The following is a 25,038-nucleotide window of genomic DNA, read 5'->3' as shown; positions in this document are numbered from 1 at the left end:
ATACATACAAACCATCCCCCCCCCCCCATATCGCACCTTATCTGGTTGAGGGGCTGCCCATAAAACCAGGATGAGCAGCAGCTGCCTCGCTGGGCTCATCCCATGAAATTGTGCAAAGAGGGCCAACCTCAATATTACCCAAGGTCTCATTCAGTGGCCTGGAAATGGGGAGCCAGAACCGGCAGGGTCTTCTGACCCACGTAGTGCAGCCCTGGGCCCAGCCTGGTCCCTCATGTCAGGGACGCTTTGGTCTCCAGCTTCTCAGTGCCCAAGCGGCAAGAGCTGTGCCCAGCCCCTGAAGGAGACTGCGCCCACAATCCGTCATATAGGTTCAAGTGCAGGCAGCTCCGCCCGGACTGGAGCTGAGCAAGAGGGGAAGGGGGGAGGCATGTGTTTCGGTGCCAGCCGAGCCCAGAGCCTGGGTGATTTGGGAGGGGGGAGGTCCGATCCTTGGGGTTCTGGGAAGTTTTAAAAAAAAACTGGCCCAAAAGGGCCCCGAGAGGCAAACCACGGGGAGAAACCACTTTCAACGTTGCCCACCTGCGCTGTCAACTCAGTCTGCTGCCTCTTGCAGTGAGTGAGTGTGTGCAATTTCTCAGGGGCCACTGGGGAATCTTCCGGCCCTGGTTCCGAGGGCGCCACCTGCTGGCCCCCCCCTCCAGACGCAAGAGCAGCCTCCTGCAATCTCAGTCCCTGGGTTGAAGGCCGGGCGCCGCACCACCCGCCTCCAGCTCAGTTCCTCGGCGCAGGCGGCTGGTTGATGATGACCTGGATGACAAAGTCCTTCTGGATCTTGGTCTCCTGCAGGCGGCTCCTGTCCGTCAGGAGCTTGCCCGAGAAAAACCAGCGCTGCCAGGTGGGCTCCAGTCCTTCCTGGGCATACAGCTGCTTCTTCAGCTGCCCGATAGTGTCTGTCATGCTGGCGCTCAGGCGCAGGTCCTTGCCCGTGGAGAGGCGGACTTTGAGGGGGAATTCGCGCCGGGTGTTGGGCGTTGGCTCGGGGGGCTCCACGCCCTCCTCCTCGCTCCGCTCCATGATCAGGTTGACAGGGGGGGCCAGGCAGTAGACTGGAAGCTGGTAGCGGTTACCCAATTCGTCATAGCACTCAGTCAGGGAGCCTGCAGGAGAAAGAAAGCGCCAGCAGGGGGCGTGAGAGGCTTACAGAGGGGGAACGGAACCCAGTCTCTTCCCCTCGATTCTAAACCAAACCAAATGCAAGCTTTCCATTTCCTCTCCTTATTTATTTATATTTCCCTTTTCTCTCTCCAAGGAGCTCAAGGTGGCGCACGTGGTTCTCCACCTCCTCATTCAATCCGCACAGCAACCCTGTGAGGTAGGCTAGGCTGAGAGAAGTGACTGGCCCAAGCTCACCCAGTGAACTCATGGCCAAGCGGGGATTTGAACCCAGGTCCTAGTCCAACTCTCTAACCAAACAACCTTACCCAGCCACCTATCACACCCCAGCTGCCAGTGAGCTGCCAGCAAGTTACTGAGCCCAATTCAAGATGTAAGTGCTGGTGTACAAAGCCCTAAATGGCTTGGGAACCAAGTATTTAAAGGAGCATATCCCGCAACATTAAGCACCCCAGGCCCTATGATTGGCAGGTGAGGCCCTGTTGGTCATACCAACTCTGGCTGCTGCCCTGTTGGTGTTTTGACCCATGGCAGGGCCTTCTCTTTGGTAACTGTGAGGGTATGTGACTGCTTTTAAATGTGTTTAGACAGTTTTAAATTGTTTCAAAAAGTTGTACATGTGTGATTTTTGTTTTTAAGATTGTATTGTTTTAACATTTTGATGTTTGCCCCATTGGGAGGAAGAGTTAATAATGTTAACAAACAAACAAACAAACAAACAAACAAACAAACGCTTCATCCATAGGGAGACAAACACAGGGTAACAGGGATGAAGTTTGCACTTTTTCTCTTTCCTCCTGAAGGTGAAGTGGCAGTTAGAGTGCAAAGCTGTCTCAGTTTGTTCAGGTCTTGGGAGAATGTTGTCCTTATTCCAGAAACAAATGTGTATAAAGGTAAAGGGACCCCTGACCATTAGGTCCAGTCATGTCCGACTCTGGGGTTGCGGTGCTCATCTCGCGTTACTGGCCAAGGGAGCTGGCATACAGCTTTCGGGTAATGTGGCCAGCATGACAAAGCCGCTTCTGGTGAACCAGAGCAGTGCACAGAAATGCCGTTTACCTTCCCGCCGGAGCGGTACCTATTTATCTACTTGCACTTTGACGTGCTTTCGAACTGCTAGGTGGGCAGGAGCTGGGACCGAGCAACAGGAGCTCACCCCATCGCAGGGATTCGAACCACCGACCTTCCGAACCGCCGACCTTCTGATCAGCAAGCCCTAGGCTGTGGTTTAACCCACAGCGCCACCTGGGTCCCAGCTAAACAAATGTGTATAGAAGGGGTCAAAAGAGCTCAGGACTCCTGGAAGTACCAGCTCTGAGGACACTTCATATATTTTGTGGCAGTAAACACATTTCTCACAGTGGCAACAAGTAGCAATGAGGCATGGCCAATTATTACTTCTGTGTGTGTCTAACCTGTATAATATGCATGGTGATAAACACACATTTGCTGCTATCTTGGGTTAGCATGTGCGCATGTGTGCTTGTATTGTGGCAAGCAGGCAATGGGTTCAAACAGGGATTTCAGGCCCTAAGACAGGGGTGGGAGAATCTCTGGCCCACCAGCTTCCAGTTCCTATCAGCCCAGCCAACATGGCCAACAGTCATGCAAGGATTATGGGATTGCAGTCTAACGAACATGGAGAAGAGCACCGATTGCCTATTCCTGCTTTACGATTTTTGCCTGGATAGAAGTTCCCATTTTATGCTCACAGCACAGGGCGTGATTTCTACCTCTGGCAAGAGATAAGGCTGTTTCTTCTCTTGCCCCCTTCCCGTCCCGCATCACATACCGTGGGGCAAGGTCACTCCAGCACCGTCAATGATGGCCTGTGCTAGCCCGTGGTCATTCGCCTCCACTGCATAGGCAGCAGCCTTGAGAGCATCCCAGATCTCCTTGCGGCCCTCGAAGGCCGGCGCCGTGTCCCAGAACTCGTCCCGTTTGCTCCGCAGCTGCCCATCGGTCATGGGGTAGTCGCTCTTCCACTTGGGACGGTCTTTCTTCAAAGGTTCATTGCGACCTACAGAGGGAGAGGGAGGCTTCAAATGGGGGGTCCCAAAGCTAGAGATTCACCCTAGCCAGACTCTTTCCTCTGCCAGCCGTTGGCCCACCCTTTTCACAGCCTGGCACGAGTCACGTAGCCGCCGGCAGAGCTTCCCTGTGCGGCCACCGCCCTGACCGGAGCCTTAGGGAGTTTGTCACCCCAGGCAGTATTTATAGCACAAGGAATTAGCCAGAGAATAAGCCAGGGAGCTGGAGTCTGGTGAGTTGCAAGGCTGGCAAAGGAAGAGTTCAGTTCATCAGGGTTCTCTTCCTAATCGTGGCATGGATTCTTGAACATCTTATTCAAGTCCTGCTCCTTTACCAGGTGCAGGATCCACGAGGCACCCCAAAGCAAAGCCAGCGGGTGCATATCTGCCGACAAACACCCCTATACCTCCCTTCTAAAGGAAATTCGTTTTTCTTAACAGTGATTTAAAAGGGGAACATTTCAATACTTCCCATGTCTCTCCTCAATCTCCCACTCCGAATAGGCACATTTCCTTCATTTTTTTATCTCTGCACAAAATCTTGTATTCTCCATCTTAGCTTTTGTTTTGGCCTTCCAAATATTTTCTAAATGTGTCATCCGAAAACTGTGCACGCAACCAAGTTGAGGAACAGCTAATACAAAGCAGGGAGCCTCACAATTTGAGTGGAAAGCTGTCTCGAGAAATAATAACTCGGCATTAAACAGAGAAGGCTATGAAACATTTTCTTTTAATTGAGTATAGAATTGGAGGGGGCTAAAAGCCCCACAGAGGAGAGGACAAGCTTTCTTTTGGCTCTCAATACACCGCAGATCTGTGCCGAGAACACAAACCGATTCAATTTAATAGGATACATATGGAGCATAACACAGGAAAGATTTGCAAGAACGTACATCTATAAAGAAGAGAGAACCTGCAAAAGCAGCATTGTGTGGATAGTCTTGGTGTGTGTGTACAGAATAACAAACTAAACATGAGCCACCTTTTGAGACGATTTGGCACAAAAAGCTAATGCCATGTCAGATATTAACAAACATAGCCAAGCTCAGGAAGGTCATAACAGTTGCTCTGCAAAATAATACGGGGATTGCAACCTACTATTGGGTATAATGGTGTGGCAAACAATACCAATATTATGAGCTTAATTACTGGGCTAGATGTGAAATTGTTAGGTATGTTCTGGGCTACACAGGAAGGTGTTTGCTACACCCCTTGCAGCATGTTCCGAGAGGCAGGCACATCCTTTCCTCAGCTCATTTTCTGGAACAGTCCATCTTGCAGGCTTCCCACAGGCATCTGTTTGGCCACTGTGAAAACAGGATGCTAGACTAGAAGAGCCATTGGTCTGATCCGGAAGGCTCATCTTATGTCCCCCCAGAGACCACTTCGAAATTGCTGAGGGTCGTGGCACAGCACTTAAATTATTATTTTCGCCTGTTGCAGCAAATGTGCTGTGCTAGGTGCTGTATGGTTTTTATTGCTTCTTTGGGGTTGCATTCAATACTAGTCCTACTCACAGCAGACACACTGAAGTTAATGGACATGACTAACTTACGGTAGGTTCATTCATTTCAGTGGCTCAACTTTGAGTAAGACTTAGTTGAATACAACCCTCTAGCCCAAATTGCAAATGATCCCACGAGCATGATGGGGGTTTCCTTCCTCCTTCCACAGGCCCCCTGCACCTCCCCTAAATCTGCTCTGGAGAATCAGAGGAAGGAGGAAGAGAGGGAAGATTATCCAGAAATGGTTACACTGATGGAGGATAACAGTGCAATGTTGAAGGTTAATCTCTTATACAAAGCATTTTATTGCACAGTTGACTCTCAATTTATGCGGGAGTTACATTCTGGGGGATAGCGCATAAATTGTGCATAGTCAAAACAACATTTTAAAACAATAAATTGCACAGCACAGCATTCTCCCTGCACCTCTGAACGGCTCTCCCAAAGTGCTGTGCGGGTTGCCAAAGGTTCCCCCCCCCTGATTCTGCTGCCCCCCTGCCTTTTGGGAGCCAACCACTTAAAGCTGGGATTGCACAAGTTAAATGCACGTAAGTTGCAAGTCGACGGTATTTCAATTAGAATTCCATAGAATTCAAAGGATAATGCAATAAAGCAGTGATTCCCAGTTGGTGGTTCGTAACCCACCCAGGGGATCCATGGCACCATTCATGTAACAAAAACTACCATAGAGATGCCAACATTTTTAAAAGTAGGGGGTCCATGGCTTGGCTTTTGAAATACAGGGGGCCTGCAGTACTTACCGGTATCTAATTGGGAACCACTGCAATAAAAAAGCAATAAGATACAATTAAAAATCAATGCCAATGTTTTATGTGATGGGTGGGCCAGCTCCTGTCTCCAGCCCAAATCCACAGACACACCGTGAGCCCCCTGAATGAAGCTTGCAGACCATGGACCACTGTTTGGGAATCCCCTGCTCTACAGACTTCCATAGCTCTCATGAGCAGAGGCACATAGCCCAAGGGTGGGTCTAAACAGAAACCACAAATAAGAATACTACACTGGAGACTCAGGATATAACTGGCGCTCTGCAAAACAACCCAGTGAATGTCACCCGCCACTGAGTATAATGATGGGGCCAAGGAGCACTAACATTAAGAGCGTAATTAGTGGGGGGAGAGATGGAATTGTGAGTCATGTTCTGTGCTCCAGAGTATGAGGGAAATATAGAGAGAACCTTTAAAAATGCCATGTCACATGACAATCTGTCACATGGCAGTGCATTCAGACAAAGTCCCCAACTCAAGCATGCCTCAGAGTAGTAGTAGTAGTAGTAGTAGTAGTAGTTGTTGTTGTTGTCATTATATTTGCACCCACCTTGTTGGCTACAGTTGCTACAGTGGGCACATGAGAGAATGGAGTGAGGCAGGGCAGGAGGGTGAGAAAAGGAGAGGGGAACAGTTTAAAAAATGCAGAATTTTAAAATGCTGATTTTTATTTTTAAGTCAGTGTGGTGTAGTGGTTAGAGCAGCCTTTCTCAACCTTAGTTCCCTGGATGTTGTTGGACTACAACTCCCATCATTCCTAGCCAGCACGGCCAGTGCTCAGGATGATAGGAGTTGTGGTACAAGAACACCCAGGGACCCAAGGTTGAGAAAGGCTGGGTTAGAGTGTCAGACTAAGACTTGGGAGATCTGGGTTCATATCCCTACTTGGCCAGGAAGTTCACTGGGTGACTTTGGGCCAGTCACTGCCTCTCTGCTTAACCTACCTCACAGGGTTGTTGTGGAGGGGGAGGAGAACCTTGAGCTCCTTGGAGAAAAAAGAGGGTTATAAATGCTTTAATGGGGGAGATGTTAATCCAGGAGCAGTTCTGTGATGGCATCTACCTTTGCTTCTCCACCACAAGGCCGTTGGGGCTCATGGGCAGCTGTGGTGAGGGAAGGCCCAGTCTGGCTGATGCAGCAAGAGGCCTGTGATGTGAAGGCTTTGCTTGCCTCCCTCTCCTTCCTCTCTCGCACAGGGCAGCTGTTCTTACATGCCTGCTGAGTCCCTTGCATTTGTTCAAAATACTGCTTGCCAACTGGTCTTGAAACAAGAAGCCTGGTAGGTATTCAATGGGCGGGGGGGGGGGGGCTGGCAGTGAAGGGAGACAGAGCACCTCAAACACCCCACGATGGTCTGACAGATAATCCAAGCAAGAGGCTGCCTCCTGAATCGTAAAAACATCTTTTCAGGTGGGCAGATATGGGGAACCTTTGGCCCTCCAGATGTTTCACAAGGCCCATCTTCCCTGGTCATTGACCACGCTTGCTGGGGCTGATGGGAGCTGTAGTTCAGCAAAATCTGGAGAGCCAAAGGTTCTACAGGGAAAGAAAGACCTTGGCTCAGCGGTAGAGCATCTGCTTTGCATGCTGAAGGTTCTGGGTTTGATTCCTGGTATCTCCAGGTAGGGCCAGGTTAGACCCCTGCCTAAAAACCCAGAGAGCCATGGCCAGCCAGGGTAGACCCTGTGGAGCACCCTCCCATCAGATGTCAAGGAGATGAGTAACTATATAAACTTTAGAAGACATCTGAAGGCAGCCTTGTATAGTGAAGCTGTTTAAGGTTTAATGTCTTACCATGTTTTTATACATATTTTGGAAGCCACCCAGAGTGGCTGGGGAAACCCAGTCAGGTGGGCAAAGTACAAACAAACAAGGCAATACGAAGCTGTGTAAACCATTTGTCTGACTGAGTGTAAGACAGTATCCTATGTTCCTCGTGCCTGCAATAGTGAATATCAGGGTTTCCCAAACTTGGGTTGCAAGCTGTTTTGGACTACAACTCCCATCATCCTGCTAGCTAGGGGTGATGGGAGTTGTAGTCCCAAACTGCCGGAGACCAAAGTTTATGTATGACAAATAAGACCAGGGGTCAAAGGCTGAGCACAATACAAGATCCAACTGAGCAGGCCTGCCTTGCACGTCCTTAGGAGTCTTACACTCATGGGTGAACAGTCAGACGTCATATCCATAATGGGTCCCATGAAGCAGCAGGAAACGGATCTTAGATACAACCAGAGGGCAGCCCTGAGCAAGGTCTCCTGAGGTTTTCTTTGGCACAGGACCTCAGAAGAGCTGCAGCTCAAGTTGCAGAGCCCATGCTTTTCCTGCAGGAGGTCCCAGGTTCAGCTCCTGGCATCTGCAGGAAGGGCTGGGAAACATTCCTTGTCAAAGGGCCAAACTACATGTGATGCCAAATGCATCACTTGGAAACACTTTGTGGTGGTTGTTTTTTTTAAAAGCAGGCACAAGGAGGCTTGATTTTTATCAGGGCTGTAAAGTGCAAGAAGGCTCCTTCCCTCCCCACATCCCCAATGAACCCCCCCCCCCAACCCTTGGTTGTTACTAGGCTAACAACAGTGGTGTGTGTGTGTGTGTGTGTGTGTGTGTGTTAACTGGGTTCAACCTCCCCACCCCTTGCACTGTGGTCCTGATGAAAACTAGGGCCCTGCACCAATATTAAATAAACAATAACAACCCTGACACGATTCCAAGTGACGCATTCAGTGCCATGTGCAGTTTGGCCCTCAAATCCTGGAGAGTCACTGCTAATCAGCCTCGGTAATTCTGAGCCAGATGGAACAAAGTTTTGATTTCACTGCAAAGCTTCCTCTGCTTCCCAAGCAGCCCTCAGAATGCTGCCGCTTGCTGTAGACTTTGGTGTCCCTTTCACTGTAGATTTCAGCCTCCTTGCAATGTTCAGTCTGGAGAAAGTGGAGGGAGAGGGGGAGATGTGCGGGAAGCAAGCATTCTGATCCAGCCCAACCCCACGAGATGCGGTGACTGGAATATCTGCCGCCAGGATGTAAGCAATTAACCAGCCACAATCTCTAGGGGTACTAGAGATGGCCAGGAAGACATCGATTGGGGTAAGTAGCTGCAGTTTAATGGGAGCATTGAGAAAGAGCAGTGCTTCAGTACCATTTGCAGAAATAAAACCTGTACGGAGTTTGCTAGCCAATAACAACCCTCGAACAGGTCCGAAAGTCACACACACTGCTGGGGGAAATGGCTGCCCTTGAATCCCAGAATGGACAGCTAGCCACTACCCTGGGCTCCCAAGGAACAGGGAGTGAAATATAGAGCCATTTCCCTTCTTAGGATCCCGTAATTCTCATGCAATATTCATAAGACCACTAAATAGCTGGGAAAGTAAAAGCTACCCCCTTCCATCCTGGATAAACGTGCCACGTTAGCAGTTTCCAAAGGCAGCATGTCCTGCATGGATCCCATTGGAACAAAGTCAAATACTGACTCTCTGCTCCCATCTCATTCCCAGCTGACTCCTCCCACCCACTCCAAAACCACCACAGCACAGAATCTGTAACTATCACCACTAGGTTGCCAGGAAGTAAGTTTTATGGAGCAGCTGCTCATGGGTTGTGGGGTCACTATCTGCAGCAGAAGAGATCATAGAGACTAATTGTTTTGGAAAAATCAATGCAATATTGTTTGACTCTTATCTCGCAACAACCTCTCCTTGGTACTTGGGAGGAAAGACGAACAATGAGGGCTGTGTATATTTCTGCACCAAGGAGGTTCAAATTCGGTGACCTGAATAAATTATGGAAATCGTGCAAAATATGCACGTATTTTGCTTTTTTTGTGTGTGCGCATACTGTCTTCTGCTTCCAAGATCGAAACGTTCAAATGAGTTGATCTGGGGAATGGTCAGACGCAAGGGAGAACACATCCAAGGAAAGACCCAAACACCTTCCTGTCCCTGTTCCCCACACCCGCCCCTGAAGCCGGAAGTCTTGCACAGGGTCCTCTGGCGTCGAGGAATTTGCCCAACACTGCCCACGTGTCCCAGCCTTTGTTCACAGCCATAACAGCAACAGATGTGTGGTTTTAAAAGGAAAATGGAGAATTTATGGGTGCCAAATTCTGTGACGGATTCCATGAGTGCAAGCAAGATGAAATCATAGGCACACAGAGTAAACATCGTTTTCCCAGACAATAATTCTTCTCGCCCTGCCCCAAATGCTGTTGTGGTCCTTTCATCCCCCTGGAAAATGCCCTCCAGATTCAAGGGGCGCACAGAGGGGATGCCTCCCCACACCACTTGCCCCTCATGCATTTCACAGAGGTGCATTGCTCAGCGCTCTCTGTGTGGAGGAAGCAGAAGGCCAGCTTCCTGAGCTGACCCTGCCCAGGCTGGCTCTGCAAGGGGATTTAGCTTCAATTCAGCTGTATAAGAAGCTTGTGCTTCAGGTTTAAGTCTAATTAGGGTGGGTAGATGAAGAGAAAAGCCAGGGGCAAGACATGTTCTCAGAAAGAGAGAACAAAGCTGGAAAAAGCAAGAGACAAGTCAAGTCCCAAACTTGGGCGGCCCTTCCCTTGTCTCCAAACATGGCCATTGCATCATTGAGGATGGCTCCACCGATAGCTTACAGGTGGCAGCAACCTTTTATGGCTGCCCCCCGGATCGGAAAGGGGGGGGGGTGTTGCCATCACGACTAAGGGACCAGGATACTTTTGGTTAGAAGAGCAGGAGGAGCACATGAGGCAGGCCTGGCAATAGGGTTCCCACTTCCCACATTTACACAGTCAAAACGAGCTGTGGCTTATTTGCATATGAACTATTGTAGTTGCGCCATTTTAATGCGTAAATTGCTTTTTAATGGCCTGGTGCCCAGCATTAAAGCTGAATTAAAACAAAAACCTGGACAGATGGCAAGTAAAAACAGGTCAGGCCTGTTTAAAATGAGTTATGTGGCATCTTTAGCAGACAACTTCTGCAATGAAGGATGGGGGAGCTAGCAAGGCCCCCTGCTGGAGTTAATTGAATCCCAAGGGCAAACAGTTCCCTTTATGCACCTTGTAATACAGGAGGCAAAGGGAAATAACTTCTACTTGCACTGCAAAATCAGAACTTATTTTGGCCACCTGCTTTCCACAGCAAGCTGCTGGCATTACCAGGCCATAGGTAGAGTCTCCTGGCTTCTCCCAGCCCCCAGCTAAGTTAAGCTTCTCAAGGAGATTAGGTTGGGAACAATTAGCTCAGTACTGTAGTAGGCAGAGGAAGAGGCAGGCAGCAGCCACCTCGATAGACAAGAGACACCATTCCTTTGGCTCCAGGCAACTCAGCACAGAGAGCAAGTGGTCTTTGACTGAAGAGGTACAAAGGCTGCTTTCAGAGGAGGCTGGGTCCCCATTGGACAACCCTGAGACAGCTTCTAGGTCTACCTGCCAATCAGACACTAATCAGAACAACTCTGGCCATTCTGCCTGCTACTTTAAAAGACAGAAGGCAGTGAGAATGTGCAGCAATGGTCCCCCTGCCCAGGAAGCACTGTCACTGCCTGGCACAGGCTCTCTTGCTTTCTCCAAGCTCTTAAAGTGATAGGCAGCTTTGTGGTCCCTATTGGAAGGAGCTTCCACGTTAAGAAAGGTTGGGTCTGCCCTTCTCTGATTCAGAGAAGGAGCTAGGAGATATCCAGTTTACTTCCAAAACCAGGACCCCTGCTTTGTCTTTCATGACAGCTCAAGAACCAGGCAGAAGGTGCACAGGAATCTGTCTCAAACAGCTGCTTTCAGCCTCTGAATCCATGATCAGAAAGCAGAGAGGGAAGTCGTGAGCAGCAGCCACTACCAACCTTAGGTAGCAAGTGCCAAGCTGCTGCTATTTAATGATGCTGCCACCAAAGTCAAGCCAGTTCAGCCACAGGTTCTAGACACCTTACCCTGCTGCAAGATGTTCCTTTTGTGTTATGTAGGTTTTTGCTCCCCCAAAATCCCACAATAGCTCAAGACGGACCACTCATTCCTGACACTGCAGTTATGTGTGGAAGGTGTGGTGTGAAATCCCCTTCCTCCTTTCTCTAAGTACCAGATTTGATGAGTCTGGGGAGAAAATATCCCACCTGGGGTGTCTTCTCCTAGAAGGCACAAGGACACAGGAAACGGCTGCCTTACACAGTGTCACACTACTGGACCATCAAGCTCAGCATTGTCTGCTGACTGTCCAGGGTTTAAGACAGAGAACAAACCCAGCCCTGTGTGGAGATGCCAGGGAATTGAACCTGGGACTTTCTAACATGCAAAACAAGTGCTCTACCACTGAGTCATGGCTGTTGCAGCAACATTACAGAGAGGAGTGTATCCAAAGCCTTATTGTATCAGGTTATGGATCCAGCCAGCCAAATATTTCATCACCATTTCCAGCAGAAGTGCATAGGCACCACCCGCAACTTCTTGGGAACCTAGGGACTCTCAGGAAAAGCATCATCCCATCTGTGCCAGCAGCCATTTATTGGTTTTCTTTAATGAAATATTCGGGTCCTTTTCAAACCCAGGTGAAGAGACAACAAGATCTGCCCCTCCCCCCATTACCTAACTTCCACTTGCAATCAGCCCTGTGGAGGCAACTATTATTATCTCATAATCATAACCATAAGAGCTGGGAGGCATCCGAGGAGATCAACAGACAACAGGTTTACAAAACATGCTAAGGAATTGTCACTCTGCAGAACCTGTTGTACTGCAAAACTAACCACATTTTTAAAGAAGACTAAGGACGTTGCTAGGCCCAGCCAGCACTTGTGCAGTGTGGAAAGATCAAGTTCGCCAAGCTGATAACTGAAATTGCCAGCAGTGGGTCAGATTCTCTCTCTCTGCCCTGTAATAAGCTTCTATTCCCCACAGCAGAGCCTGCTTGTCTATCACTATCAAGTCTCAAAGGAACTGGGGCTCCTTCACCAAGGCAGGAGGGCACTGACTGCACGCACACACACACACACACACACACACGCACACGCACACGCACACACACACCCTTCGCACCAACTCTGATCAGGTGTTTTCAGATAAGTGACACATTATCACATGTTGACCTGAGTCTGTACCCACCCCCCATTCCACCCCAAACTTCCCTCTCTCCAGCTTAAATAGGGATGGGCTGCCTCCCTCTCTCCAGCATCCTGCAAGCCAGCTGTCTCCCTCTCCAGAGAACAATGGTCTGTGATCCCCTCCTGCTCTGCCAAGCCTAACCTAAGCCCCTGATCGCCACTTCAATGCACTTTCTTCTTTATTCCCCAGAAACACAATCTCTAGCTCTACAGTCGGGAGCTCACCTGTACAGGCAGCATATGCACTGTGTTTGCAACATGCCAGAAGGGAATCAGATCTCCAATCTGCCATGTTTCTAACTCAGCACCCTCAAGCCTGACAGTCCTGCTTTATACCTAGAGAACCCCGGACTTATGTTTGCACCTGGCCCAGTCATCTCCGTGGCAAACAAGAGCAAAATTAGGGACATAATTACACGCTACAAAGAAAACATGTTGATTTCTGGGTTACTTGGGGGGTATGATGTTAAAATGGTTCATCCTGTTAGCACAAAACAAATGATGGCATGTCTAACGTTACTCAGATTATGGGAGGGTGTGACCCCAAAGACTGTGGGATGGAGGGAGCCAAATGTAAAACGTATACAGTACATGAAGAATTAGGCTTTAGGACTGTCTTAGGAAGCAATGGACTCTAATCATTAGAGAAAGGTTCAGTAGCTGACTACAGAAGCAAGGTGTTCCTATGTGGGTGAGGGGAAGTCAGGTTTCAAGTTGCTAGACTGGTTTTACCATGGCATTTAAAAAATGACTTCAGCTACCTTTTTGAGACAGGAAGGAACAGCTCACGACTTGATAAAGTGACTCTCCTATGCTAGCCTCACAAAGAAGAATTAAAACATTTGATCGTTTATCAAGACAACCATTATATTAGATTTATGGGATCTCTGTGTGAAAATGGCACACAGGAAAGAGACAAGCCACACTAAGTTCATGCTGGGGACACGAACACACACACACACACACACACACACACACACACTGTTTTAAAAGTCTTCCTCTGTGCAGGTGAATCAAGAAACAAAAGTCACTGGGAAGAAATGAATGTTTGTGGTCTGTTGGACTAAGGATCTTGGGTCAGAAAATATTTAAATAGTCATGTACCTGCTATTGTAACCATAAAATACACAAAACTGAGGCAGACTCTTACCAAATATGCAGGCAACAGTCACAAAAAGGACTCTTTGGTGCTTTTGCTGCAATATAGACTGACCTGACTACCCCTCTGAAACTGAGCATTGGCAATGTGGGATATAAATCTCATTCTAAATCAGGCAAGCTGAAAAAAGAAGGAACCATGTAGCCAGTCTGAACAACACAAGGCACCTTATGATGGTCTTCCTGCCATTGCCTCTCCTGAGTCAGGTGGTGTCTGCTTCAATATAGGAACATGTTATTCTTAATTCCTTTGGAAACCAAGTACCCAGAAGCAAGAGCAAACTATTAAAGGGAATGTACACATGCTGGATCCAGCTGAAATATCTGAATCAGGAAGGTGACAGCACAGAATAGGAACCAGCTGTTTAACACCAAGGCCACAAAGATATGGGCAGGACAGGAAGCAAGGAGAGGACAGGCAAGGCCGAGCTCAGGATTTATCCTCAGCATAGCTGTCAACTTTTCCCTTTTTAAAAAGGAAATCCCCTTATTCCGAATAGGATTCCTCGCAAGGAAAGGGAAAAGTTGACAGCTATGATCCTCAGCCCAGTGGGCCATTATCATGCAACATGCTCTCTACTGCTTCAGGGTGTACCATGTATCATTGCCAAAACCCTCAAAGCCAATGTTAGGATCCCTTGTGGATGCCACTGGCAGAACCTAGGAAACTCTAGTTTCCAGAGTAAAAATAAAAAATAAATAAAAAATTGTCCAGTAGCACCTTACAGACCAACTAAGTTTGTTCTGGTATAAGCTTTCATGTGAATGCACACTTCAGTTACCAATGCACACAAAATACCAATGCACAGATACCAATGCACACGATATGCATGCACACGAAAGCTTATACCAGAACAAACTTAGTTGGTCTGTAAGGTGCTACTGGACAATTTTTTATTTATTTATTAGTTTTACTTCGACTGCGTCAGACCAACATGGCTACCTACCTGAATCTAGTTTCCTGATGCTTGTGGTGATGGTTACTAGCTGAAAATCTTTAAAAGGAGTGTTAATAAATTAATGGCTTCTTCTCACAGTCTACCAGTCGTGATGGCTGCTTGCTACACCAGGATATAGTGCTTCTGGTTCCTCTGAACACCAGTTGCGGGGAAACGACAGTGGGAAAGGACTATTGTTCTCATGTCCTTCTTGTGGGATTCCTTCCCATAAGCACCTGGTTGGCCAGTGTGGGAAACAGGATGCTGGGCTAAAGATGCCTTAGGTCTGACTTAGCAGGCATCTTATTACATCCTTATGAAGGTAGTCTGCATGTGATAACACACATTGAACGTTAATCCTCCTGCCATTCTTGAGCCCTTGATATTCATGAGCTGGAAATATGCATAACGGCAATGGTTTCCATATAGTACGCTACTGTTTTCAAAATGCTTCATGTGTGCCCTCACGTAGCATAGGAAGGAAACGAGAGCAATTCCTGCACCAAAAGCAGAAGGCAGGGAGAAAGGCCAATAGACTTGAAGACTGGTGTGCAGCCTGCAATCAGTAACAGACTGTTAGGCCCCGGCGAGGAGGTTTCACAGAGAAAGACGGAGAGCGAGGGATGATTTAGGAACCTCATAAAACCACCTGTGGCAAATACGGAAATGAGTTGGGTACGAAAGAGTTCCTGCCAGGACAAGGCAGAGAACCAGGTATGCAGAAGATGACGACTAAGCCTCAAGATCCCGAATATCTCTCCCTACAAGTGTTGTCTGTTTTGTGTGAATGCAGTAAATCACAACTCCTCAACTGCCCAACATCGGGAATCTGCCAGTGGGTAGGCACAGCTCCTTAGCAACACACATTAATAAGCACCCTGACAGGAACAGAGGAGGCTGGAATACGGCACATCCAGAAGTCATTTGGGGACAACACAGCATAAACGTAGCACCTGTGGTCACAGAAGGGGATACACATAGGGCATAAGCATTTTGTTTTTTGTGTTGCTGGAAGCAAGATGCTCCCATGCATTGTGTTAACACTGCTCCGTCGTTTCTTGCCTGGACATGCCCTTCAGACACAGCTGTGCCCACTCTCTTTCTCCCTTCTGCCCTGCATGAACCCTTGGATGACAAACTGCCTGTGCACAAAAGAGGCATTCTGCAAGAAAACAGAAGGGATCAGCATTTTCTGAAGGGAACCACCACCAGGATTGGTAAATGCATGATACATTAGCCAAGGAAAGTCCTGCCCACTGAATTATGTTACATGGTGCTGGAAAATGTCAGAGTTGGCTGAAGGATCATCCAAGGGTTTTTTTGGTTTTTGTTTTTGAGGCCATCCAGAACTTTTTGTTTAGAGAAAGGTATGTGGGAGGCGACATAGAATTATGCACAGTGTGGAGAAGGTGGATGGAGAAATTTTTTTCCACCCTCTCTCACAACACTAGAACTCATTGGCATACAATTAATATTGAAAGATTCAGGACAGATAAGAGAAAGTACTTCTTCAAGCAGCACACAGTTAAACGGTGGAACTCATTCCCGCAGGAGGCAGCGATGGTCAGCAACTTGGATGGTTTTAAAAGATTAGACAAATTCATGGAGGAGACGGCAAATTGATGGCTACTAGCCACAGTAACTAGGTAGCACCTCCTTTGCCAGAAGCAGCAAGTCTCTGAATACCAGTTGTTGGGAACTGCAGGTGGGCAGGGTGCTGGTGTGCTCGGGTCTTGCTTGTGTGTTTCCCACAGTGATCTGTTTGACCAGTGTGAGAACAGGACGCTGGATGGACTGTTGGCCTGATCTAGCAGGCTCTAGTTATGTTCTTACGAGCCATGCTGGGTTATGTCACAAAGGGCATTTCTTTCCCTGAGAACTGTATTGCAGTTTTGACTGGGCAAAGCCAGAGCAGTCTCTCAGCACCAGCCTCGCAAAACTGACTCCAGGGCCCAAATAGCAGAAGAAAGAAAGAAAGAAAGAAAGAAAGAAAGAAAGAAGTCTGCTGAAAAAGCCACATTAACTGAAGTCATGTTGGCACTGCTCTTCCTGTGCCACTTCACTCTGCACTCTGGGGAGGCACCACATGGTGCAGAAGAGGGGAGGGTTACGAACGCAATGAACAGGCAGTGGCGCGCCAGCCTGTCAGGAAATAAGGACCCCAGCTTTGTGAGTCAGCTAGGCTAACCAAACGCAGCTCAGGATATGGCCCCAAAACAGTTGAGCAGAAAGGAGAATTCTACTGGGTGCAGTTTCTCTCAGCTCTGCAATGTGACAAGCTGTAGCCATCAAAATTTCCTCCTCTACACAACTATTAAAGGTGCAGAAATCCTGTCCTATTTTGATCTGGTCAACACAGAACGGGCTCAGCTGCAGGCAATCTTGTCTTTCACCAACAGTGAGGATGCAGCAGGACAGGAATGAATCACAAGGCAGGGGGCATTGCAATAAGATACCCTATATCTGCCCCTTTAAACTTACAGCCTGTGCACATCTGTTCTCTGATGGTTCTGAAGGCCAATGGCGATGCCACACCCTCAAGCAGCAGTAAGTGTAAACTTAGGCTCCCAGGTGTGAATTCCTGCCTAGGCTGCTTTGCAGGGAGGCATCTGGGCAACACCTTCTGAGCTAAGCAAACAATCAGGCCTGGGAGCTGGGGGCTGGGCACAGATTAAAGCCTGCCAGAGGAACTGTTGCATGCAGGTAACAGGACTAGCTTACTGAAAACCTGAAGCATGCCAAAGAAGAAAGAGGGTGGGCGACGCACAGCTTCCAACTTTGCAAGATGCTCTTGTAGTAATAGAGACAGACAGAGTGGGACTTCCACTAAATAACCAAGGGGTTAAAATCTGACCTGTGGGACACAAAGGTAACCAGGATCATAGGCCTGCACCCATCCTTCAACTGAACCAGGCAGTAAGTCCAAACCAAAGCTCAATCCAAAACAGGGAATTTAATCACACAAATGAAAAAGGCAGACAGTAATCCAGAATACCTGCTTACCTAGGGGCTGGGCCCTATCAGAACACATTGGTCAGCTCACACTATGTTGGTACCAATATCATAATTTCAGCCAGTTTGGAAAAACTTCCCAGTCTACTAATCCATTGTCCTACCCCAGCAGGGCTGGTAGGGTCATTACAGTGCCATTTATTCTAAAACACTGTACCACCATAGCATAGTTCAGTACAGTCATCCCCCTCACTTATGTGGGGGTTACGTTCTGGGCCCTCGTGTGCAGAAGTGAAATCGCATAAACACCCTCTCTGCCACTTTTTCTTCAATCCATACCAGAAATATCCACAACTAGAATTGAAACTCTGGGACCAGTAGGAGGCTGGAAGACATGCGGAAAGCAGCTGCTGCTGCACTACTCCACACACCAGCTGTTAGGTGGGGAGGTTGAGAAGTGTAAACAAAGCCCCACTGCACCTCCAGTCTCATTGGGGCTTCCTCCGCCTTCACTGTCGTCCTTTTCAGGCTCCAGGGAGGGTCTCCTCATGAGCCACGAGGACTCTCCAGCTCTCTCCCACCATTTCCAAGTTTGAATTGAACGATTTAATTATTTCCCGGCACCACACATATAAGCGGTCACACGAGAGTCAATCACATGTATTTAACATTCTAGCTTTCCCTTACCTTAGAAACTACGTCCCTCTTTCTCAAAAGCCCCAAGATGGCTCAACAGATCTGACTCAGAACCCACATGGTATCATGTGTAAGACCATCTCGCCACAGAAAAGCAGTTCGGTTTCACGTAGGATGCTTGCAGTCCACAGAACTGAACAGATTCCAAGGCCTCGGCAAACAATCAAGCCAGGCAAGCCTCATTGTGACATCAGAGTAGCTAAGCCAATGGCTGCCATGGCAGGTATGACCTCCCAGACCACACAGGTCAACTCCCTGCCTACCTACAGCATCAAAGCAAATCAGTCAATAACATCAACAGAGGCAGGGCAAGCAGGGGCCAGCAAAAAGAGATTCAACAACAATACGCTTGTGGTGACAGAAGGAATAATTCTCATCAAGGAAGGTGGTGGTGGTGGTGGGGTCTTCAAGCAGGGATTAGACCCGATGGCATATAAGCCCATCTCTCCTCCAGCCCTATGATTCTCTGAAGTCCCCTCTCCCTCTACATATGATATCCAACCCCCCTGCTTGTTCTTTATGGATCAGATGCAGTCAGCCTCCTCTTTGGGAAGGTGTAACTTGCAAGTGTTGCTCTCAACCCACTTACCCAGCCCTCCCCATTTCCTGTTTCCCTTTCTCTGCCTCCTACAAAACAGTAATTATTGCAGGGAGCAACACGCAGGCAGTTGCAATCCGTGGCTGCATGAGCAGAGCAAAGGCATGAGTCAGTCCTGCAGTCCCTTGGTGGGGCCAGTTTCTGATTATGATAGGGTGTACTCGGAGAAAGAAGCATGCCAGGCGACTGCACATTGCACAACACCCAAACCAGCTGATGAGTTTCTTCCAGGATAGGTTCACACGCTACATTTGTGTGGCATATGTAGGAATCATTTCAGTGACGTCATGTGCATGCATGGGCAAATCGAATGTGTAAATTGGTTACATATGGGCCTGACTCATCAAAAAGACCTGTGAAAACCAGAATTCCCAAACCATCATGGGATTTCGTAGGCCTATCAGTAAAGCAGGTCCATGTGTTAGCAATTTACATACAGTATTATGTTTACCCATGCATGCAGACACAAGAAACAACCCTGAAGCTGCAAGAACATAGTGTCCAAAACATCCTGAGCCTCAGAGAGTTGGGATAGGGAAACTGAAGTATCACTCCACCCAGCCCACTGTTGGGATGAAGTGCAGTGACTGACTTACAGTAACGGACCCATAATTTAGGACCGGAAGCCAAGATAATAGCATTTTAAGTTGACACTATGTCACAATTGGAGACAAAAAGTCATTCTTGTGCTGGAGTTCAGCAATGGTATCAGTACTCAAAATTATTTCCATAGTTCCATGGGATCTTCAATGCCCTTAACCCAATCAGGGCTTTTTCCTTTTATTTTTCTCTAGTGAAAGAAGAGTCCTTCTGTAAGAGCTTCCCTTTGTTGGTCTCACACCCCCAAATATTTTTAAACTCCACACTTGCTTAGTCCAGAACTCAGCAGATCCCATCAGCCAAAACGCTTGCACTGCACTTGACTGCACAGTTTCCAGTTCACACTCTTGGATGAGTAGATCAGGGACATGTTTTTGCTGTTTCTTGAAGACTCAGCTGCGCTCACACTGCCTGCGTTTGCAAAATGCCAGCAATACATCACCAGCAGTGCCAGCCCAACTTTTCATAAGCACTTAAGGTAAACACCACCACAAAGCCTCAGAGCAGCTCAAGATTTCTGCAGCAGGGAGATAGATAGCCTGCTCCCTAACGATCACAATTCTGTGCATTTTCGCTTCAAAGCAAGTCCCAATGTGTGCTCAGTATGGATTACTCCCTGGTAAGAGTGTGTAGGACTGCAGCCCAACAAAAGCAGGAGTCCGACATGCTTGCAAAAACAGTTAAATAAAAGGACTAAATGCATTAGGGTAAACTTTATTATTTTTGAAAAGTGTATCCTTTCCCAGATACACTTCTTCCAGATACACTGCTTCCTGGTGCCAGCTCCCTGCTGAATAAGATATTAGACTAACAAAATCTTAAATCCTTTTCCCAGCATGGAGCTAAGTATTAAGTCAAGGCACTGCTCCATCAAGTTCACTATTGTCTACACTTACTGTCAGATGTTCTCCAGGATTTCATGCAGAGGGCTTTCCCAGCTCTTTGTGGAGATAGCAGGGATTGATCCTGGGACCTTCTACATGCAAAACATGAGCTCTACAAGGAAGCTAGTGTTTCCTGTTTCTCACAACCCAGCCCAACAGCAATAGAGATTCCAGCCAGTGCTCCCCACAAGCACAAGCTAGGCATTCCTGCCCAGAGCGATTTGCCAAGAAAGGCTTACAAACTGTGCCAAGTGTTTACTTTTGGTTTTAAAGTACATGCTCAGGTCTTCCAAGAAATAAATTCCAGAAGTGTAGTTGGAAGCATTTAGGTCAGTAGCACTGATATGTGTGTATGTGTGTGTGTGTGTGTATATATATATATATATATATATATATATATATAGTGCCATGGCACTTTCAAGACTAGCTTATTGTGCTTTCATAGACAACAGCTTCCTATACCCAAGGCATGAAGTGAGCACTTCAAGTATCATATAAAGCAGGGTGTCAAGTATGAACCTTGAAATAGCCACTATGGTGCCAAAGCATTTCAGGGTTTCTGCCAAGGAGTCCTATTAACCCAATCTCTATTAGAGTGGGTCAAGTTCTCCAGGGGGAACATGCAGAGATGCATACCCTGTTCAGACAACCATGGGCTATAGATCAGCGCAGACAGTGTGTGCTGCTGGTGGGTTCCGGTCTCGGTGTATATGCAGGGCTCAGCAAAGTTAAATCCAGTCTCACTGCTTCATGTAGGGACACCTCAGGACACAATTCTTTGTGAAATCAGAGTAGCAACCGCAGAGTGGCTGCCTGGGAGCCCCTAAACAACACCTCCCAAAATACCCATTTATAGGAAGCATGTGAGGAGGTGTCGCCTATCACTTTAGGCAGTGCAAGCGCATGGTTTTAAATCAGGGCTCTAGCACCACCAATAATCTGCAAGTTTATGAAAAACCATAATCAACAGCCATACACAGAGACTGTACCTTAGATGCTCTCATGTCCACAAAGGCCTCTCTCTTGCTGAGAAGTCGACTGTTCTGTCTCCAGAAACTCTGCATCAGTGTGTGTGTGCACAGCCGCCGATGCCAAATACTGCTGATGAGCTTGTTGGGTTAAAGCGGTTTCTGCTATTGATCCAACTAATGCAGCTCCAGCAGAGTGAGACTGATCTGAGCCGTCTGGGGTGGGAACCAATTGTGCTCTTGACTGACCTGGACTAAGAAAAGTCAGGGCAGGTCTTGCGCACATGGGCACACACCACACAGGGTCACATGCACAGACTCAGGCAGCAAAGCCTAAGCTAGCTCAATTCTTATCATTTTGCAGAAGACTTAGCAGGGAGGGCCCTTGAACCTGGAAATGACCATGGATTTCTGCACCTAGGTTTAGAGAAGGCTGCAATCTCTCTAGCAGCAAATGTGGCTTTAGCACATGCTGTGAAGGTGTCTGTCCTGGAGCTCACACATGGACCAGAGTACCTGATGATGGTTTGCAGGACAAGTTTGCACACTGTATCATCTGGATTTTATATTGCTCTTTTATTTTTGTATGGCTTACAATGCATCTTATTACTATTTGTGCACTACTTGTTTCCGCAACAGCACATAAAGCTGCATAAAAGTGCTTTTAGTAAATCTGTAATAATAAATAAAATTACTCTGATTTGAAACCTGAGGTGGCAGCCCACTGACCTCAGAGCAGCCCCAAGCCCAAACTTGTACTTCTGAGCCAGTGGGGAAACAGTAGTTTGCACTTCCAACCCATCTGGTGAGACGGGCGGGACTGGCTCTTACATAAATCCGGTAGGCGAGTTTCTGGGACATCCCACACACTCTTCCTAAACACGGAGTTAAGGGATCAGTAGAAACCCAGATTGCTCCAGGGAGCCTTAACCCACCAATACATTTACCAACACACATCCCACACGCTCCTCCGAGGAAGTACAGACCACCCAGTAGATCCAGGTCATTTAAAAATCCCCCAAACCGAATCTTCCCATCGCTAACAGGAGGGGAAGCACATAGACTACCGTCCGCTCCCCTATGCCCTTATCCGGGCCCAATCCTGAAAGATCATCAGATGCCCACTCAAGACAATCACAGAGTGGTACCCTATTCCCAGTCTTGGCAGTGGTCTCGGTGCCCGATTATGGTGGGAGTTGGGAGTGGAGGATCTGAAACAAGTTAATTCTCCAGCAAAGAGCCCCCAGGGGAGTGTCTGCAGGGGCCCAAGCCCGGTTGTGTTTCCAGCGGCCCAGATTCCCTTGCCCGTTCCGTCTGCCACGGCACCGAGAGGGTGCCTGACCGGCGGCGCTCACCTGCTCGCTTGCGCGGGTGCCCCGGGGTGGTCGGCCGCTCTCGGTGTTGCCTCCCCACGCAGCTGCCCATGGCGACAACCCCAGGCTGCGATTGCGATGGATCTACCCGCCTGAGCCCGGCTCCGGGCTCTGCCGCTCCGCATGGGGCCGGATCCCCAATCCGCCCTCCGGACGAGCACGCAAACTTTGTGCGGCGCGGCTGCCGCCTCCGCCTCCCTCCAGACGGGGCTTTGGAGTCTTGCGGAACGGGAGGCGCCGATTAAGGTCTGCTGCCCTCTCAGGTTGGATCCAGCCCAGGCCGGCCCAGCGGCTCCAATGTCTGCCGCCGCCGCCGCTGCCGCAGCCGCTACTCCACGAAGAGCTGGGGATCTGAGCCGGGGAGGATCCCCCGGCCCTGGGAGACACTTCGCGCTCCTCCTCCTTCTCCAGGTGAGCATGTGACTCGGCGGCAGGAGCCCGGCCTCCACTCCGCCCTCTCTCTGCCAGCCCCAGGAAGAGGATCGTCCGTGACCCGGGCTACCACTCTGCAGGGGGCGGGGGCGGGGGCGGGAGAAAGCGAGCAGGGCGAGCGCCCCCGACAGCGGGAGCAGCGGGAGCTGGCCTGGGCTCGTAGCGCACGGCTGCTAGCCGTCGCCACCCGCTCACTTGCTCCTCAGTCGCCTCCTAGAACTCTCACGAGGCGCGACTTCCAGGCCCAATTTAGGGCAGCCAGATTTGTAATGTTTTATTTTGAAACCTTTAGGATAATATTTTAGTTTTCTGATAATTATGTTGCTTTGACTGTGTACTCTATATTTGACTTTCTCCAGATTGTTTTATTGATGTTTTAATATTCTGTAAACCGCTTTGAGATTTTTCTTAAAAATATAAAGCAGCATAGAAATGAAATTAATAATAATAATAATAATAATTTGCAAAGGCTGGCTCTTTATATGCCAACAAATGCCAGAGCAGTCGGATGGCCCTCCTGGGGTTGGCATCCCCAAGTCCTGTTACCTTGCAGGGGAGCTGGTTTGCCCAGCAATAATCTGTAACAGGCGATGTTGTACTGAAATGGAGTTGGATTTAGCAAGACTTGACATGGCAGTCTACCCTATGGGCAGTGGAAGAGCCTTGCCTTTGCCCTGCATGCATAAGACTCCCTTTCAAAACATGAAAGGGAGTCACCTTCCTTCCTTCCAGTCCCTCCGCTGTTTTTGTTTTAAAAAGACCTGCCTTTTTCATGAAGCTTTTCAGCCCTCAGTCCCCTATTTACTATGATGGGGCTGGGGAAATACTTCAGTCAAGAGTGCACCTTTACTTTTATTACTCTGTAAAGCAGTGTGTTGTATTGATGTACATATTAACGATAATTTAGTATTAGTTGAACAATTTAGATAGCTACAGCCTGGCGGGGGAGAGGTTCTGTGTATCTGATTTTGAGGGGTTATGATAGAACTAATACTCTCTCAGACCTGTCAGTCTTAGTCCTTGATTATCACTGGGAAGCCACCTTAGTGCGGCAGAGGTGTCCACTGGGAAAGCTGACCATGGTTACATATACAGGTAGTTAGCTGAAGAAGTGTGCATGCACACAAAAGCTCATAATACCAAGAACAAACTTAGTTGGTCTCTAAGGTGCTACTGGAAGGAATTTTCTTATTTTTTATTTTGTTTTGACCATGGTTACATCATAATGCTGGATGCTATGAAGAGAGGACATGGCAAGTTCAGGATTTTGTTCTGATCTTCTGGTGTCAATTACCATTCTGGCCAACCCCAAATGGGGTCACACACATTCAAATCCAGGTGTGGCTTTTTCAGGCTGTTAGTCCCATCAAGAGTGTTGGATATGTCATACCTATCCTACTTCTGCCATTATATCTCTTATCTCATAACTCTTCCTTTGAAGGTGATGCTGCGTTGGTGAGTGGTGCAGCTAGGTAATTTTAGACCTTTTGGACTTAATGACCTTTCTGGAGTATGTGTGAGTTGTGTGTGTGTGGTTTAGATAGTTGTGTGTACCTCAGTTGAAGTACACAATTAACATGCTTCTCACCCCAACTGCCACCAGTGCCTTATAACTGCTATGATGTTGAAGCAAGAGAGAGAAAACTTTGCTAATCCAGATACTAAAAAGAAACAAAAAAGAGAATGCAGAGTTTTGCTTTTTGAAAACTTGAGTACTTAAATCATAGCACCATCATAACTATAGGAATACAGTGTTGCCCTGATGCAGAATACATTTGCATCAGCACTGTTTTGTTGTAGAAAAGGATAATGTATTTTAAAAGCAACAAATGTCCTTATTTATTTAAAATCTTTACATGCTGCTTTTAATTTGAAACCACAAGATGGTGTGTATTTTTTAAAAAATACATGAAAA

The 25,038-nt window shown here is 48.0% G+C and overlaps 1 protein-coding gene across 1 annotated transcript; it reads right to left on the bottom strand.

Moving 5' to 3' along the window:
• Window positions 1-23,178, bottom strand: UBTD1 (ubiquitin domain containing 1). Its single transcript, XM_033149881.1, has 3 exons — window positions 22,674-23,178; window positions 2,927-3,154; window positions 1-1,118 (listed from the first exon to the last, which is right to left on the bottom strand). Exons 1-3 carry the CDS (start codon window positions 22,741-22,743, stop codon window positions 733-735), a joined length of 684 nt encoding a protein of 227 aa, XP_033005772.1. The 5' UTR covers window positions 22,744-23,178; the 3' UTR covers window positions 1-732.
• Between the last annotated feature and the right edge of the window lie 1,860 nt (window positions 23,179-25,038).

This window comes from Lacerta agilis, chromosome 5 (assembly GCF_009819535.1).
Source record: "Lacerta agilis isolate rLacAgi1 chromosome 5, rLacAgi1.pri, whole genome shotgun sequence".
NCBI lineage: Eukaryota > Metazoa > Chordata > Lepidosauria > Squamata > Lacertidae > Lacerta > Lacerta agilis.
Note: the sequence above shows the minus strand (reverse complement) of the source record. Positions and strands in the feature narration are given on the sequence as shown.

Excerpts from the sequence above, each read along its gene's own strand:
- UBTD1 (XM_033149881.1), bottom strand. The coding sequence starts at position 22,743 with ATGGGCAGCTGCGTGGGGAGGCAACACCGAGAGCGGCCGACCACCCCG. Across the intron at positions 3,155-22,673 it reads GCACCCGCGCAAGCGAGCAG|GTCGCAATGAACCTTTGAAG; the intron begins GTGAGCGCCGCC and ends CTCCCTCTGTAG. Across the intron at positions 1,119-2,926 it reads TGGAGTGACCTTGCCCCACG|GCTCCCTGACTGAGTGCTAT; the intron begins GTATGTGATGCG and ends TTTCTCCTGCAG.